The sequence below is a fragment of the Dama dama genome, chromosome 19, assembly GCF_033118175.1.
Source record: "Dama dama isolate Ldn47 chromosome 19, ASM3311817v1, whole genome shotgun sequence".
Classification (NCBI taxonomy): domain Eukaryota; kingdom Metazoa; phylum Chordata; class Mammalia; order Artiodactyla; family Cervidae; genus Dama; species Dama dama.
Genome location: NC_083699.1, coordinates 86,871,379 through 86,886,176, shown reverse-complemented (window position 1 = coordinate 86,886,176; position 14,798 = coordinate 86,871,379). Strand labels below are relative to the sequence as shown.

At 50.9% G+C, this 14,798-nt stretch overlaps 1 protein-coding gene across 2 annotated transcripts in view; it reads right to left on the bottom strand.

Annotated features, from left to right (window-relative positions):
• The window catches only part of ESYT3 (extended synaptotagmin 3), an 88,135-nt gene that overhangs the window by 51,979 nt on the left and 21,358 nt on the right, over positions 1 to 14,798 (bottom strand). For both annotated transcript variants that reach the window (XM_061167687.1, XM_061167686.1), the window contains exons 3-8: positions 13,458 to 13,592; positions 8,702 to 8,778; positions 7,106 to 7,172; positions 6,412 to 6,501; positions 5,878 to 5,933; positions 4,399 to 4,519 (exon numbers count right to left, since the gene is read on the bottom strand). In XM_061167687.1, coding sequence (XP_061023670.1) covers positions 4,399 to 4,519; positions 5,878 to 5,933; positions 6,412 to 6,501; positions 7,106 to 7,172; positions 8,702 to 8,778; positions 13,458 to 13,592 — 546 coding nt within the window. The remainder of the gene's footprint in view (positions 1 to 4,398; positions 4,520 to 5,877; positions 5,934 to 6,411; positions 6,502 to 7,105; positions 7,173 to 8,701; positions 8,779 to 13,457; positions 13,593 to 14,798) is intronic.

Below are 14,798 nucleotides of genomic sequence, written 5' to 3'. Positions count from 1 at the left end.
CACTGAAAGATGAACTTCCCAGGTCAGTAGGTGCCCAATATGCTACTGGAGATCAGTGGAGAAATAACTCCAGAAAGAATGAAGGGATGGAACCAAAGCAAAAACAACACCCAGTTGTGGATGGGACTGGTGATAGAAGCAAGGTCCGATGCTATAAAGAGCAATATTGCATAGGAACCTGGAATGTTAGGTCCGTGAATCAAAGCAAATTGGAAGTGGTCAAACAGGAGATGGCAAGAGTGAACATCAACATTCTAGAAATCAGTGAAATAAGAGGGACTGGAATGGGTGAATTTAACTCAGATGACCATTATATCTACTACTGTGGGCAGGAATCCCTTAGAAGAAATGGAGTAGCCATCATAGTCAACAAGAGTCTGAAATGCAGTACTTGGATGCAATCTCAAAAATGACAGAATGATCTCTGTTTCCAAGGCAAACCTTTCAATATCACGGTAATCCAAGTATATGCCCCGACCAGTTAACACTGAAGAAGCTGAAGTTGAAGAGTTCTATGAAGACCTACAAGACCTTCTAGAACTAACACCCAAAAAATATGTCCTTTTCATTATATGGGACTGGAATGCAAAAGTAGGAAGTCAAGAAACACCTGGAGTAACAGGCAAATTTGGCCTTGAGTACAGAATGAAGCAGGGCAAAGGCTAACAGAGTTCTGCCAAAAGAACACACTGGTCGTAGCAAACACTCTCTTCCAACAACACAAGAGAAGACTCTACATATGGACATCACCAGATGGTCAACACCGAAATCAGATTGATTACAGCCTTTGCAGCTAAAGATGGAGAAGCTCTATACAGTCAACAAAAACAAGACTGGGAGCTGACTGTGGCTCAGATCATGAACTCCTTATTGCCAAATTCAGACTTAAATTGAAGAAAGTGGGAAAAATCACTAAACCATTCAGGTATGACCTAAATTAAATCCCTTATGACTATACAGTGGAAGTGAGAAATAGATTTAAGGGACTAGATCTGATAGACAGAGTGCCTGATGAACTATGGATGGAGGTTCGTGACATTGTACAGGAGACAGGAAGCAAGACCATCCCCAAGAAAAAGAAATGCAAAAAAGCCAAATGGCTGTCTGAGGAGTCCTTACAAATAGCTGTGAAGAGAAGAGAGGTGAAAGGCAAAGGAGAAAAGGAAAGATATACCCATTTGAATGCAGAGTTCCAAAGAATAGCAAGGAGAGATAAGAAAGCCTTCCTCAGCCATCAATGCAAAGAAATAGAGGAAAACAATAGGATGGGAAAGACTAGAGATCTCTTCAAGAAAATGAGAGATACCAAGGGAACATATTATGCAAAAATAGGCTCAGTAAAGGCCAGAAATGGTATGGAACTAACAGAAGCAGGAGATATTAAGAAGAGGTGGCAAGAATACACAGAAGAACTGTACAAAAAATATCTTCACGGCCCAGATAATCACCAAGGTGTGATTACTCACACTCATCTAGAGCCAGACATCCTGGAATGTGAAGTCAGGTGGGCCTTAGAAAGGATCACTATGAACAAAGCTAGTGGAGGTGATGGAATTCCCATTGAGCTATTTCAAATTCTAAAAGATGATGCTGTGAAAATGCTGCATGCAATACGCCAGCAAATTTGGAAAACTCAGCAGTGGCCACAGGACTGGAAAAGGTCCGTTTTCATTCCAATTCCAAAGAAAGGCAATCCCAAAGAATGCTCAAACTACTGCACAATTGCACTCATCTCACATGCTAGTAAAGTAATGCTCAAAATTCTCCAAGCCAGGCTCCAGCAATACGTGAACTGTGAACTTCCAGATGTTCAAGCTCGTTTTAGAAAATGCAGAGGAACCAGAGATCAAATTGCCAACATCCACTGGATCATCAAAAAAGCAAGAGAGTTCCAAAAAAACATCTATTTCTGCTTTATTGACTATGCCAAAGCCTTTGACTGTGTGGATCACAATAAACTATGGAAAATTCTGAAAGAGATGGGCATATCAGACCACCTGACCTGCCTCTTGAGAAACCTGTATGCAGGTCAGGAAGCAACAGTTAGAACTGGACATGGAACAACAGACTGGTTCCAAATAAGAAAAGGAGTATGCCAAGGCTATATATTGTCACCCTGCTTATTTAACTTATACGCAGAGTACATCATGAGAGACGCTGGGCTGGATGAAGCACAAGCTGGAATCAAGATTGCCAGGAGAAATATCAATAGCCTCAGATATGCAGATGACACCACCCTTATGGCAGAAAGTGAAGAGGAACTAAAGAGCCTCTTGAAAGTGAAAGAGGAGAGTGAAAAAGTTGGCTTAAAGCTCAACATTCAGAAAACTAAGATCATGGCATCTGGTCCCATCACTTCATGGCAAATAGATGGGGAAACAGTGGAAACAGTGGCTGATTTTATTTTTCTGGTCTCCAAAATCACTGCGGATGGTGACTGCAGCCATAAAATTAAAAGACACTTACTCCTTGGAAGGAAAGTTATGACCAACCTAGACAGCATATTAAAAAGCAGAGACATTACTTTGTCAACAAAGGTCTGTCTAGTCAAGGCTACGGTTTTCCCAGTGGTCATGTATGGATGTGAGAGTGGACTATAAAGAATAAGCACTGAAGAATTGATGCTTTTGAAGTGTGGTGTTGGAGGAGACTCTTGAGAGTCCCTTGGACTGCAAGGAGATCCAACCAGTCCATCCTAAGGGAGATCAGTCCTGAGAGTTCATTGGAGGGACTAATGTTGAAGCTGAAACTCCAATACTTTGGCCACCTCATGCGAAAAGTTGACTCATTTGAAAAGACCCTGATTCTGGGAAAGATTGAGGGCAGGAGGAGAAGGGGATGACAGAGGTTGAGATGGTTGGATGGCATCACTGACACAATGGACACGGGTTTGGGTGGACTCCGGGAGTTGGTGACAGACAGGGAGGCCAGGCGTGCTGCAGTTCATGGGGTTGCAAAGAGTCGGACACAAGTGAGCGACTGAACTGAACTGAACATATGCATTTGCCCTTTAACTTAGCAATCCCATTTCCAGAAATTTATCCTAAGGACCTACTGGCAAAAATATGAAAAGACATGTACAAGGCTCCTCATGACAGCACTGTTTGAAATCACAGAAGGCCAGACACAATTGAGCTATCTGTCAGTAGAGACCGGTTGAATACATACAGTACATTCACATGGCGGAGTACGGTGTACCACAATGTCATGGGGTGACCATCACGACACGTGTGTGGCAACAGCAAGGTGAAGAGAGCTGTAGCCTGCTGCCACCCATCCTAGAAAGGGAGACTATGCCTGAAGTCAGGTACACACACATAACCATATACATGGATATGCTCATATTAGAAAACAAATAATGGAAAGTAATAGAAGGATAAACCTTTACTTATAGGGTAAGCAAGAACTAGGTGGTAGAAGCCAAGCTCCTGAAAATAGTTTTTCATACTGGACTTTAGAAGAGTGCAGATATTTCACATGATTGTAAAAGGGTGTTGAGATTTAAAAAAAAAAAAACACCTCTAGAAATAGAGAACGGAAGGAAACAAATCAATGGAAAAAGGGTGTTGAGATTAAAAAAAAAAACACCTCTAGAAATAGAGAACGGAAGGAAACAAATCAATGGAAACATTCACGGCCAGTTGTCACAAACACAGAGAGGAACCAAGTGAGTTTAGATTGTAGCAACTTGATGTACATGTCCAGTGGGAGGTGCCCTAAGGACAGAATGTTTACAGTAGTTTTGATGTAGGCGACGGTGCTGTGTTGTTATGCTGAGGCTGCTAAACCTGCAGGGTGGGGTAAGGACCACACGTCCCCCTGCATGACCTGAAGGGGCTGATGCTTCCCACCTGGCACTGATGGTAGAAACAGGCACTTCCCCTTCCCCTGAGGCCCTGACTCCCTGCCCCACTGCCAGGGCACCTTCTGCAAGGAGGCCGCGTGGCTGTCCCTGGGGGCCTCCTGAGCTGGGCCCAGGATGGGCAGGGGCAAGGGCGGTGGGCACCCAAGGAAGCCCTATGTCCTGGCTCCTTCCCAGCAGATGCGACGGTCCTATGTATCACTAAATGATGGAGTGGGAGCCTCCTGTCCCTGAAGGGAAGGTGGCAGGCTCTGGAGTTTTCTGGGTGTGAATGAGGCTGCCCACAGACCCCAGCACAAGCCCTGAGGGGGACCAAGGTCCAGGAAGAAATGCTCCCTGGGCTTTTCCCTTCCAAGACAGGTAGCTTTGGGCAAGTCATTCAACCTTCCTGAGACTCGGTCTTGGCCCCATAAAATGGGATGCCAGGCCCTCACAGGGCAGAAATAAGCATTACCATCTGAGGATATACCCCTCTGCCTGGCCCGTCTGTCCATCAGCTCTGGGCCCGGTGCTCTGCAGCCAGCGGGGGTACTCACACAGGGCAGAGGGAAGCGCAGGTTGGTTACGTCCAGCCCCTTCTTCACGGGCACAGTCACACGGTTGGGTAGCACCAGGTGGGCAGCAATGAGGTCCTCCAGCAGGCTGTCTGTCATCTCACTGGGGAGAGTGGGCACGACCAGCTGTGGAGGGTGGCAGCACCTCCCCCAGGCTGCCTGGCCCTCCGCCCTTCCCTGGACCTGGAATGAGGAGCAGAGCTTGGGGACAGGTGGGTCCGTCCCAGCAGCGAGCAGCCCTGACCCCAACCTGTCTGGATGGGGGATCAGGGGAGGATGTAGGGTGTACATTTTGACAGTCCCCCACCCCGATCCTGCTCTGTTCCTCTCTGAAGCATCACATCATGGTAACCAAAAGCAAGGACCTGGATGCTGGGTTAGAATCTCGGCTCCACCAACCACAAGCTGTGTGACCTTGGAAAGTCACTGATCTCGACCTCAGTTTCCTCAGCTCTAAAATGGGGATCTCAGTTTCCTCATCTCTACCTCCTGTTGCAAGGATGAGTAAATACATGTGAAGTGCTGAGAACCGTACCCCATGTCCAGGAAATGCCAGGTACATGTTCACAACGGTAGCGCTTCTACCCCCTGACATCACCTTGAAATTCTCTTTGTTGCCTGATTCCATCTCGCCAGTACAAGGAGACAGGGCAGTGCCTACAACAGGGCTGGCACACAGTAGGTGCTCAAGAAGTATCTTCTGGACAAAAGAATGCATGACTGGATTCTCTGTGCCCAGGGGGCAGAAATCACTGGGGGATGGCCCCAGTGAGTGAGCAAGTGGTCCTACCAGCAGGCGAGCCAGCTAGGGGGCACCCTGGCTAGTCCACTGTCCCTCCCTCATGGGAGGTGTGTCCACCCAGGGCTGGAGCCCTTCTCTGCTCCTCTTGGGCCCCAGGAAGGCAGGCTGCTCAGACCAGCTCCTCCTTGCTGGCTTCTGCTATGACAGCGGCCCGCCCCCTCCCACACTGGTGTCTGTGACGCAGTCACCATGGGCAGGAGCCATGTGGGCTTCTCACACACACGTGGGTCAGGGAGGAGTTAATAAGAACAAGGAGGACACTTGTGTATGTCCACACCCACTGTGCCAGTACCACACACACCTGAGTGTTCTCCCAGGGAACTCAAGACAGAGGAACTAGGCTCCCAGTTACTGAGAAAGAGCCCAGAGAGGTGAAGAACTTGTTGAAGGTGCACAGTGACTAATGGGGGCCAGGAGTCTGGCCTGCTTCCAGAGCCTGTGCTCACCCCTCATCAGCCCACACGGCCTCCTCTGGGGCATCTCACCTCATGGTGTCACTCCAAACACACCAACCCTGACCCTCTGGAGGGGCAGGTCCCACGCCCCTCCTGGTGTAGAGAGCGGGGGGGTTCAGCCGTGGGGCAGCTCCTGTCACTGACCACACAGCCCAGGGGTGGGGCCCACCTCAGCTCTGCCTAGCGGTCCACACAGGCCCTTACTTGATTCCCGGTGCATCCAGCAGGTTGGTCAGGCCTGTCCAGTTGATCTGCAGGTGCTGCAGGGGCAGAAGGGGGCAGTTAGGCTGGAAGGAGCCAGGAGCCCAGGCTGAGCACCCTCACGCCCCACCCCCATGGGGAATTCAGCCTGTGGGGGTGGGGGCACCCTCTGCAGGGTGCTGGGTGGGTGAGGCACGTCCCGTCCTGCTCAGGACCAGGGCTGTCAGGTGGGCTGCTTCCTGCCGGGACCACAGGAGCAGCCCAAGCGCACGGCCAGGCCAGCCTGGCACCAGAGAGCCTCCGCTCCACCCTAGGCAGCTGTGTGACCTCGGCTGGCCACTTCTCATCTAGCTGGTCTTCTTCCTGGTCTTGGGGACAGCAGGGTGGAGCGCCTCAGGGCTCCCAGGGAGCATATGAGATGGTGGGTCTAGGTGGGCTTCGGCACACTGGTTCCTGGGGTCAAACCCAGTGCCTGGGCCACGGGGGTGAGCGCCAGTTCACAGGGAGCAGCAGGCCCGCCTCGTCCTGGGGACTCACCGGCTTTTGAAGGAAGAACATAGTCACGGCTCCCACAAAGGGCTTGTCCACCAGTAGGGGCTCCAGGATGATCCGCAGTGTGCCCTGCAGCTAGATGGCAAGGAGGGACCTCAGCCACCCTTCTCCTCATATCTGTTGCACTGAGCGAGGCTGCTGCTGGCTCATTCGTGCCCAGGCCACCCCCAAATGTCAGGGCCACCTGCCACCACTGCAGGGACCACACTCAGGGAAGAGGAGCCTGCACGCAGTGGCTACCCCTTTGCTGGCCACCAAGGGTCCTGGCTGCCCTCCACTGCTGTGCTTTCTGGGGGGCTTCAGCCTCGCCCACAGCCGGGGCCCAGGCATGCTCTCCAGCTCAGCTCCTCCACTCCTGCCATTAGCTCTGCCTCCTCCATCTACCTGGGTTTCTCAGCACCCGCTCAGTATCCGTATAGAGCCTCTCACTTCCTGGGGTCATCGAAGCCTCTCTGGCAGGGGTATTCCACCAACAGAGGCAGGATGGGGCAGTCCTGAGCAGCAGGGCAATGAAGCCCAGCCACCAATTCCTGGTCTGTGATCTCAGGCCTGGAGTCCCTTGATTGGTATCAGCCTCTGTGCCTGGCGTCATCGCCCCCCCTGCAGCCTCCTCCGGTCTCACCCCACTCCCCGTGCCCTGACCCCAACCCTGGAGGTAGTCACACCAGCCTCCACCCACCTGGATGCCATTCACACCAGCCTGTATCTTCTGCAGCTCCACACTGATCTCACAGTCCCCGATGTAGCTGGAAGTGGGGAAGAAGGAGGAAAGTGGAGGGGAAGGGTAGGTCCATGACTCAGAGAAGTCAAGAAACCTGCCCAGAGCAGCCCAGCACAAGCCTGAGTCCTGCATCACCTGGATGTGGACTCCCTGACAGCCTCGGCCTTTCTCAGCTCTGTGCAGACATTGCCCAGACTCCTAGAGACAGTGCCCAGGGACGCCACACCCAGGGTCTCATGCGCATCCCCGCCTCTGCCCTCAAGGGCAGCAATTCTGCGTACCACCTCATCCCATGACACCCCATGGATGCCAAAGAGGAGGTTTGGGGTGCATACCCTACTGTGCTTCCACCCCATCTCTGCCCAGGTCTCTGCCTGAAGATGGCAGAGCAGCCCCGTTGCCTCCCTCCAGCCACTCATACAGGTTGTTGCTGGGGTTAATGAGGTGAGCAAGTAGTAAGATCTCAGAAGACTGAGTCCAGCTGGCGTTCCTGCCACGTGATGGTCACAGGAAGCCCACAATGGGTGCCCTTGAAGGTAGTCAAGGACTGAAGGAGAAGCGGAGAGAGAGGGCAGCTATCCAGTATCTGCAGGGTGCAGGCCGAGGAGCCAGTCATCACAGAAGTGCTGTGTCCCCTGGAAGAGTAGGGTGAGCCCGGGGATCCCAGGGGCTCCCTGAGCTGACTGGAGAGCTGGGTGGGTGGGCTAGATGACTTTGACCAGCGCCCCAACTAATCACACAAGCAGCCTGTGGCAGTCTTGGGGCAGTAAGGGCCCAACTGCCAACAGAATCTTAACACACTTGAGACCAGGCCACACATGGGGATGGATATTCCCAGAGTTGCTTCCTGTCTTCCCAGTGCGTTCCCAGCACCAGTCTCTGGGCTAAGGACAGGATATATGTGGCACTGGAAAGGAACAGGCAACACTGTGGAACCTCGGGAGCTGATCCTTGATCCTTTAAGTGCAGTTCAAATCCCACCACCTCCAGGAAGACTTCCTGGGTTGAACCTCCATTCTCTCTGACTCAAGTTTATTATCAGCTTCATTCAAAATAGATGTCCTTGCCTGATCCACTAAACAAGTCGCTGACATGTCTCTGCATCCTTTAGTTTTTCTGAGGTGCCACAGTGCCCAGTTCTCCCGCTGGCCTCTCACAGCCTGTGCTCCGAGCTCCCTGGGCCACACCACAAGTCCCCACATTTCCCTGTCACACTTGCTCTCTCTTGCTACATCCTCTGTGAGACAGCTGATCTGACCCTCCAGGTGACTGGGCTCTGGCCTCCAAGAAAGCTCTGCTGCCTGGGCCTTGGTACCCAAAGCATGCCTGGTGCCTGGTCTGAGAGAGGAGCCAGGCCTAGTGGCCCCTCTGGGACCATCCTCCCCATCCCAGCAAGGACCCCTTGGTCCAGCCCGGCTGGAAGAAGGGGCATATTGCCATGAGAGGCTTTCACACTCCACATGAATGTTTATCTGCAACTCCATCTTCAACCTGGCTGTTCCCACAGTGCTCCCCCATCCCCCATACCAGGCCCCCCGGGGCACAAGGGCTCACCAGATCTGCAAGTCCAGGACCACCTGTCTGCGGTTGCGCTGGTCTGTGTGCGCCTTGATGCCGTTGACCCTGGGGCACTGGAAGAGATGTCGGGGGTGGGTGGTGGTGTGGTGGTGGTGATGGCAGGGAGTAAGCTGGTCAGCAGGGGTCTTGCATGGGGTAGGGGGCAGCAAGGGGTTGCCAGCCCTGCCCATGGGTTTCAACCACAACAACCCACGTGACCACTGCACTCCAGGGATGAGCACAAACAGAAACCCATCCTGTAGACCCTGCCCATCTGTGGCATCCTAATACCTCCCTCTCCAAACAAGCAAAGTTTTCATAATGGAGAAACAGTTCAATCAACCACACTATTATCCTTCTACTCTCTCCATGCAAAATGATATTTACAAACGTGTTGTCACATGAAAAGGCTACCAAAGAATACAGAGCCAACAATGTAGGGGAAAAGTATTACAGGGATATGATGAGCGGTTCATTAAAATTATTATGTATGTTTTTTCAGAGTTTGTGGTATGTGTGATATGTCAGCTTTTTAAAAAGGGTAACTTACATGGAAGCAACCTAGATGCCCATCAGCAGACGAATGGATAAGGAAGCTGTGGTACATATACACCATGGAATATTACTCAGCCGTTAAAAAGAATTCATTTGAATCAGTTCTAATGAGATGGATGAAACTGGAGCCCATTATACAGAGTGAAGTAAGCCAGAAAGATAAAGAACATTATAGCATACTAACACATATATATGGAATTTAGAAAGAAGGTAATGATAACCCTACATGCAAAACAGAAAAAGAGACACAGAAGTACAGAACAGACTTTTGAACTCTGTGGGAGAAGGTGAGGGTGGGATGTTTCAAAAGAACAGCATGTATATTATCTATGGTGAAACAGATCACCAGCCCAGGTGGGATGCATGAGACAAGTGCTCGGGCCTGGTGCACTGGGAAGACCCAGAGGAATCAGGTGGAGAGGGAGGTGGGAGGGGGGATCGGGATGGGGAATACATGTAAATCCATGGCTGATTCATGTCAATGTATGACAAAACCCACTGCAATGTTGTGAAGTAATTAGCCTCCAACTAATAAAAATAAATGAAAAAAAATTTAAAAAATAAAATAAAAAGGGTAAGTTGTTATAATTTATTTTCTTATACATTCTCATATTGAACATTTATTTTTGTCTTGGTTTTACATTTTAAGTTTAACATTCCTTTTCTTTAAGAGGGCCCACCAAATTGTAGAAGCTTCAGGTGGCAGAGCACTTGGCTAAAGACCCAGAGAAGCCTGCAGAAGCCTGGTGGGGAGGAAGGGCCTGTCACTGACTTGCCCCAGCCTGGAGTCTGCTCCCAGGCTGGGGCTGGCCTGCAGGCACCTGTGAGAGCCCAACCAGCCCCAAGAGCCCCATCTCTGGAGACTGCCCCTGGAGCAGGCTGCCCAGTTGAAGGCTCCACCACAGAGAGCGGGGGTAGCCACTGCTTACAGTCTGCTCTGTCAGGCAGGGCGGTCCCAGCCCAGGGCTCATGGTGAGGTGTGGGGCACCAGGCTGGTCAGGTGCCCCATGTGGAGCACCACTCACCTGGCCACGCACAGTGGCCCTGATGCCAGGCCTGTTAATCACGCTTTACAACCGCCCTCAGAAATGGGTCCTTTCCTCTTACAGATGAGGAAACTGGAACCCAGAGAGGTTAAATCACTGGCCCAGGGTCATAACAGCAGTGAGAAGGGTTGGACATGGACACAGGAATCAAAGGAAGCAGGAAACACTCTTGGGCATGAAGGGAGTAGGTGGACCGGGTGCACTGGGCCTGGCTAAGCGCAGGAAGGTCGGAGTCCTCTGTGATGCCCCCCAGTGGAGAGGTGTGCAGGGGAGAGGGATGGGAGAGTTAGGAGGGGTGGGAGGAGCCAGGACACAAAAGACTCTGAATGCCAGGACCAGGCATTTCCCCTGCAGGGCCAGGGCATCTGGTCAGTCTGCAGGGCCCCCACCAGGTGCTCATGAGAGGGTGAAAATCACCCTTCAGGACCAGCCACTCCTAGTGAAGTAGGAGGCAGAGGGGACCCAGGGCAGGACAGCCGGTGTTCGTCAAGAGGAGTAAAACTGAAGCTGTTTCCCCTAGACACTCCAAGGACAGTTAGTGGCAAGAGTTGACTCTGAAGTAAAGAGATAAGATGATTGCCCCTGAGGTCAAGGAAAACTTCCCTGTCTGTGCACATGCGCAGGAAGGCTCCTTGGGGGTTAAAAAGGGAGGGGAGCCACCCCATAATGTGTGAACATGCTCCCACTGGCCTCTGCAGCGGAATCCACTCTTAGCAAAAAGTTGTGCCTGCACGTTTGGGAGGGTTCTAGAACAGGTGAGATGTGGGGAAAGAAACCAGATAATTGGCCAAAGGTAAACAAAGACCCAGAAGGACTGCCCTATATAATGATTTAACCACCTCTTTCCTGCAGCTCCTCCTCATTACAGATGACGCCCACACCCTTTCTCTCTGGGTGTGTATTTCTGCGTTGTTTCTGTCTTAACATAAACTATTTCTGTGTGCTCTCACACATGTTATGATAATAAGCTCTGTGTCTCTGATAATAAACTTTGTATCTGTTATTAAAGTTTTTGCCTCCTTGAAACATTTTTGCTTTCAGTCGGGGTAAAAAGCCAGGGAGCAATATCAGAAATTTCAACAACCTCAGATATGCAGATGATACCACTCTAATGGAAGAAAGAGAAGAGGAACTAAAGAGCCTCTTGATGAGGGTGAAATAGGAGAGTGAAAAAGCTGGTTTAAAACTCAAGATTCAAAAACGGAAGATCATGGCATCCAGTCCCGTCACTTCATGGCAAATAAAAGGGGGAAAAGTAGAAATAGTGCCAGAATTTGTTTTCTTGGGCTTCAAAACCACTGCAGTGATTGCAGCCACAAAATTAAAAGATGCGTGCTCCTTGGAAGAAAAACTATGACAAACCTAGACAGCATATTAAAAAGCAGAGACATTACTTTGCCAACAAAGGTCCGTCTAGTCAAAGCTATAGTTTTTTCAGTAGTTGTGTATAGATGTGAGAGTTGGACCATAAAGAAAGCTGAGTGCTGAAAAAATGATGCTCTCAAATTGTGGTGCTGGAGAAGACTCTTGAGAGTCCCCTTGGACTGCAAGAAGATCAAGCCAGTCCATCCTAAAGGAAATCATTCCTGAATATTCACTGGAAGGACTGATTCTGAAGCTGAAACTCCAATACTTTGGCCACCTGATGTGAAGAGCTGACTCACTGGAAAGGACCCTGATGCTGGGAAAGATTGAAGGCAGGAGAAGGGCGTGGAAGCAGAGGATGAGATTGCTGGATAGCATCACTGACTCAATGGACATGAGTTTGCGCAAACTCCAGAAGATACTAAAGGACAGGGAAGGCTGGTATACTGTAGCCCGTGAGGTCACAAAGAGTCAGTCATGTCTTGGCGACTGAACAACAACAAGCCTCTATCCCCTGATGGTCTGGCTTTCATCGAGGCTACCCAGGTTCAATTCCTGGGCAGGGAAATATCTCACTTCAGGACTGCTCACTGCTACCTCGCTGAGATCACTAGGCCTGCTTCTGCTGCCAGCAAGGGACCGCTTTCCAGCAGCACATGGTCCCACAGGCGTCACCGCCCGATGGGCAGCCTGGCCAGGCAGGCTCTGCTATAAACACAGCAGTCTGCGGGCTTCTTAACTCTTCGCCTGCTGTGTACCCCTCTGGGAAGTCCTCCCTGACTCCCACAGCCCCCATGCCACTCCACTCCTGAATCCATGCGTTCCTCCATCATCACGTATACACTGCCAGGTCAGCATCTATCATCTACCAGCTTATACAGCCACCTCCATAGAAGGACAGGTCCTTCCTGAAGGCAGGGGCACAGCCACAGCATCTCTGACTACAGAGCATGTGGCTGGGCTCAGTAAGTCATACATGAGTGAAGCAGGGAAGGAACAAATAACCAACAGATGCTGAGACGAGCCAGTCCTGGCGGAGCCTGAATCAGAACCCCCGGGGTTAAGGCCAGCCTGACCTGCCCCCATTCGGGCGGCTAGCTGAGCATACAACCCTGGGGCTGGAAGACAGCTCCCAGCGTGCCAGCCTGCCCTCTGACCCCTGCTTATTCTGGGGCAGACCAGAGGCCCGCACCTCTGATTGACGGGGTGATGGACTTCATGGTGGCTCTGCCTGATCGAAATAAGACATCAGAGAGGAGCTATAGGGCAGGAAGGGTGAGGCAGGAGGATGGACCAGGAAATGCAGCCTAGAGTCGGGACAGGACGTTAGGTGTGTTCAATACACACGCTTTTATCCTGGGTCACTGAGGGCTGTCACAGAGCCAGCATGGATTTATAACACAGACTGCCAGTGTCAATCAGTTAGCAGAGATTTAGTTATTGCTGTGAAGCACTGATCATCCCACTCCATGAAGGTGAGCTCTCCCCAGCTAATGCTGAGGTTAGCAAGCATGACTGGTAGATTTTTGTGCGGGTTGGCTTCCACCACATGGCGTGTTTTCAAAATTGTGCTTTAAAAGAATGGAATTTCCTCCCACTTCTCCTGTCTCTGAGCCAGGCTTCCCTAGAACCCGCAGAGACAGTGGTGCAGGGACCAGGGGCTGAGGGGTTTATCCTGAGGCCAAGAGACTAGGAAGTGCAGGTGGGGGCTGGGTACCCTGTGAGTCAGGCGTGACCCCCCGCAGGGGCAGGGGACAGCCTGCTGCCCCTCCCGAGACAGCACCAACCTTCTGTCCAAAGTAGAGCTTGGTGAAGGCGAAGGTCCTCAGGTGCACGCTCTTCTCCCGGATCTTGGGCTCCAGTTTCTCCCGGAACTTGTTTTCCATGATCATGCTGAGGTAGGGCCAGATCTGGGAGATGATCTGCGAGGACAGGAAGATGCCCTAGGTGCTCAGGTCTGTGCTCCCTGTCCCAGACCCACAGCTGCCCAGGGGTGGTCCTTACACTGCTCACCCATCGGCCTGTCTACCCACCCCATCCCATCAACCTACCTGTCCATCTGTCTGCTCATTAAACATTGGATAACTATGGCCATGGTTCTCATGCTTACAGTGAGATCCCAAGATTTGCTGCCATTGTGCAGCCCACCATGAAATAGTCATTCACTGAATTAATATGATGAAGCCCTTTAGTTCTGTGCTAAAACGTATGCTACCCAAACCAACACCATGGTGTAAATAAGAAGGAGCAGGTGCCAGAGGTTTAAGAATTAAAAAAAAGAAAGAAACCACAGAAGATAAATTTAAATTGTTTCCTATGGATTTGATTTTTTTTCTAAGAATCAGAAAAGGCTGCCTATAGTTGAATTCTGCAGCAGGACGACTCATGGCACTGGGAACAAGTGTGGGACCTGGGGAGAGAGGGTGGCAGAGAAAGGGGAACGGTGGCAGGCGATGGTGATCAGAGAGGGATACAGATGGCATTGGAGGTATGGGGTGAAGGAGCAGCAGCCCATGTGTTCTTTTTGGGACAAGCCTACTCCCTCTTTCTCTTTGGGATGTGGGCCTTTATTTATTTTAGTTTTGTGTCTGTGTGTGAAGACCATTTTGTCTTTTATTGAATTTGTTACAATATTGCTTCTATCTTACATTTTGTTATTTTGGCCACAAGGCTTGTGGGATCTTAGCTCTCTGCCAGGGATCAAAACCTGCCCCCCAAGCATTGGAAGGCGAAATGTTAACCACTGGACCACCAGGGAAGTCCCTTGCGCTTTAATTTAAAGATGCAGCTCCCTCTTTTCAAACCCTAATCGGAGGAGACTGGAGGAGGTGAGTTTCAGGGCTTAATGCTCATCTCTCTCAGAGGCCTTGATGAGCCAGGCATTGTGATACTTTAATTACCTCATTAATCCTCACAACAACCCCACGAGGCAGGGACCATAATTATTCCCATTGCACAAAGGCGGGAAGCAGCTCTGAGACATCAGGGGACCCGCCCTGGTTGCATAGCCAGTGCTGCCAGATCGTGGCTGGGGACAAGGTGAAACTCAGCAGCTGCTGTCAAATCCCTAATCACAGCCTTCTTCTCTCCAGGACATGCTGGTCTCAGTCTGGTGGGATTGGAGGCCT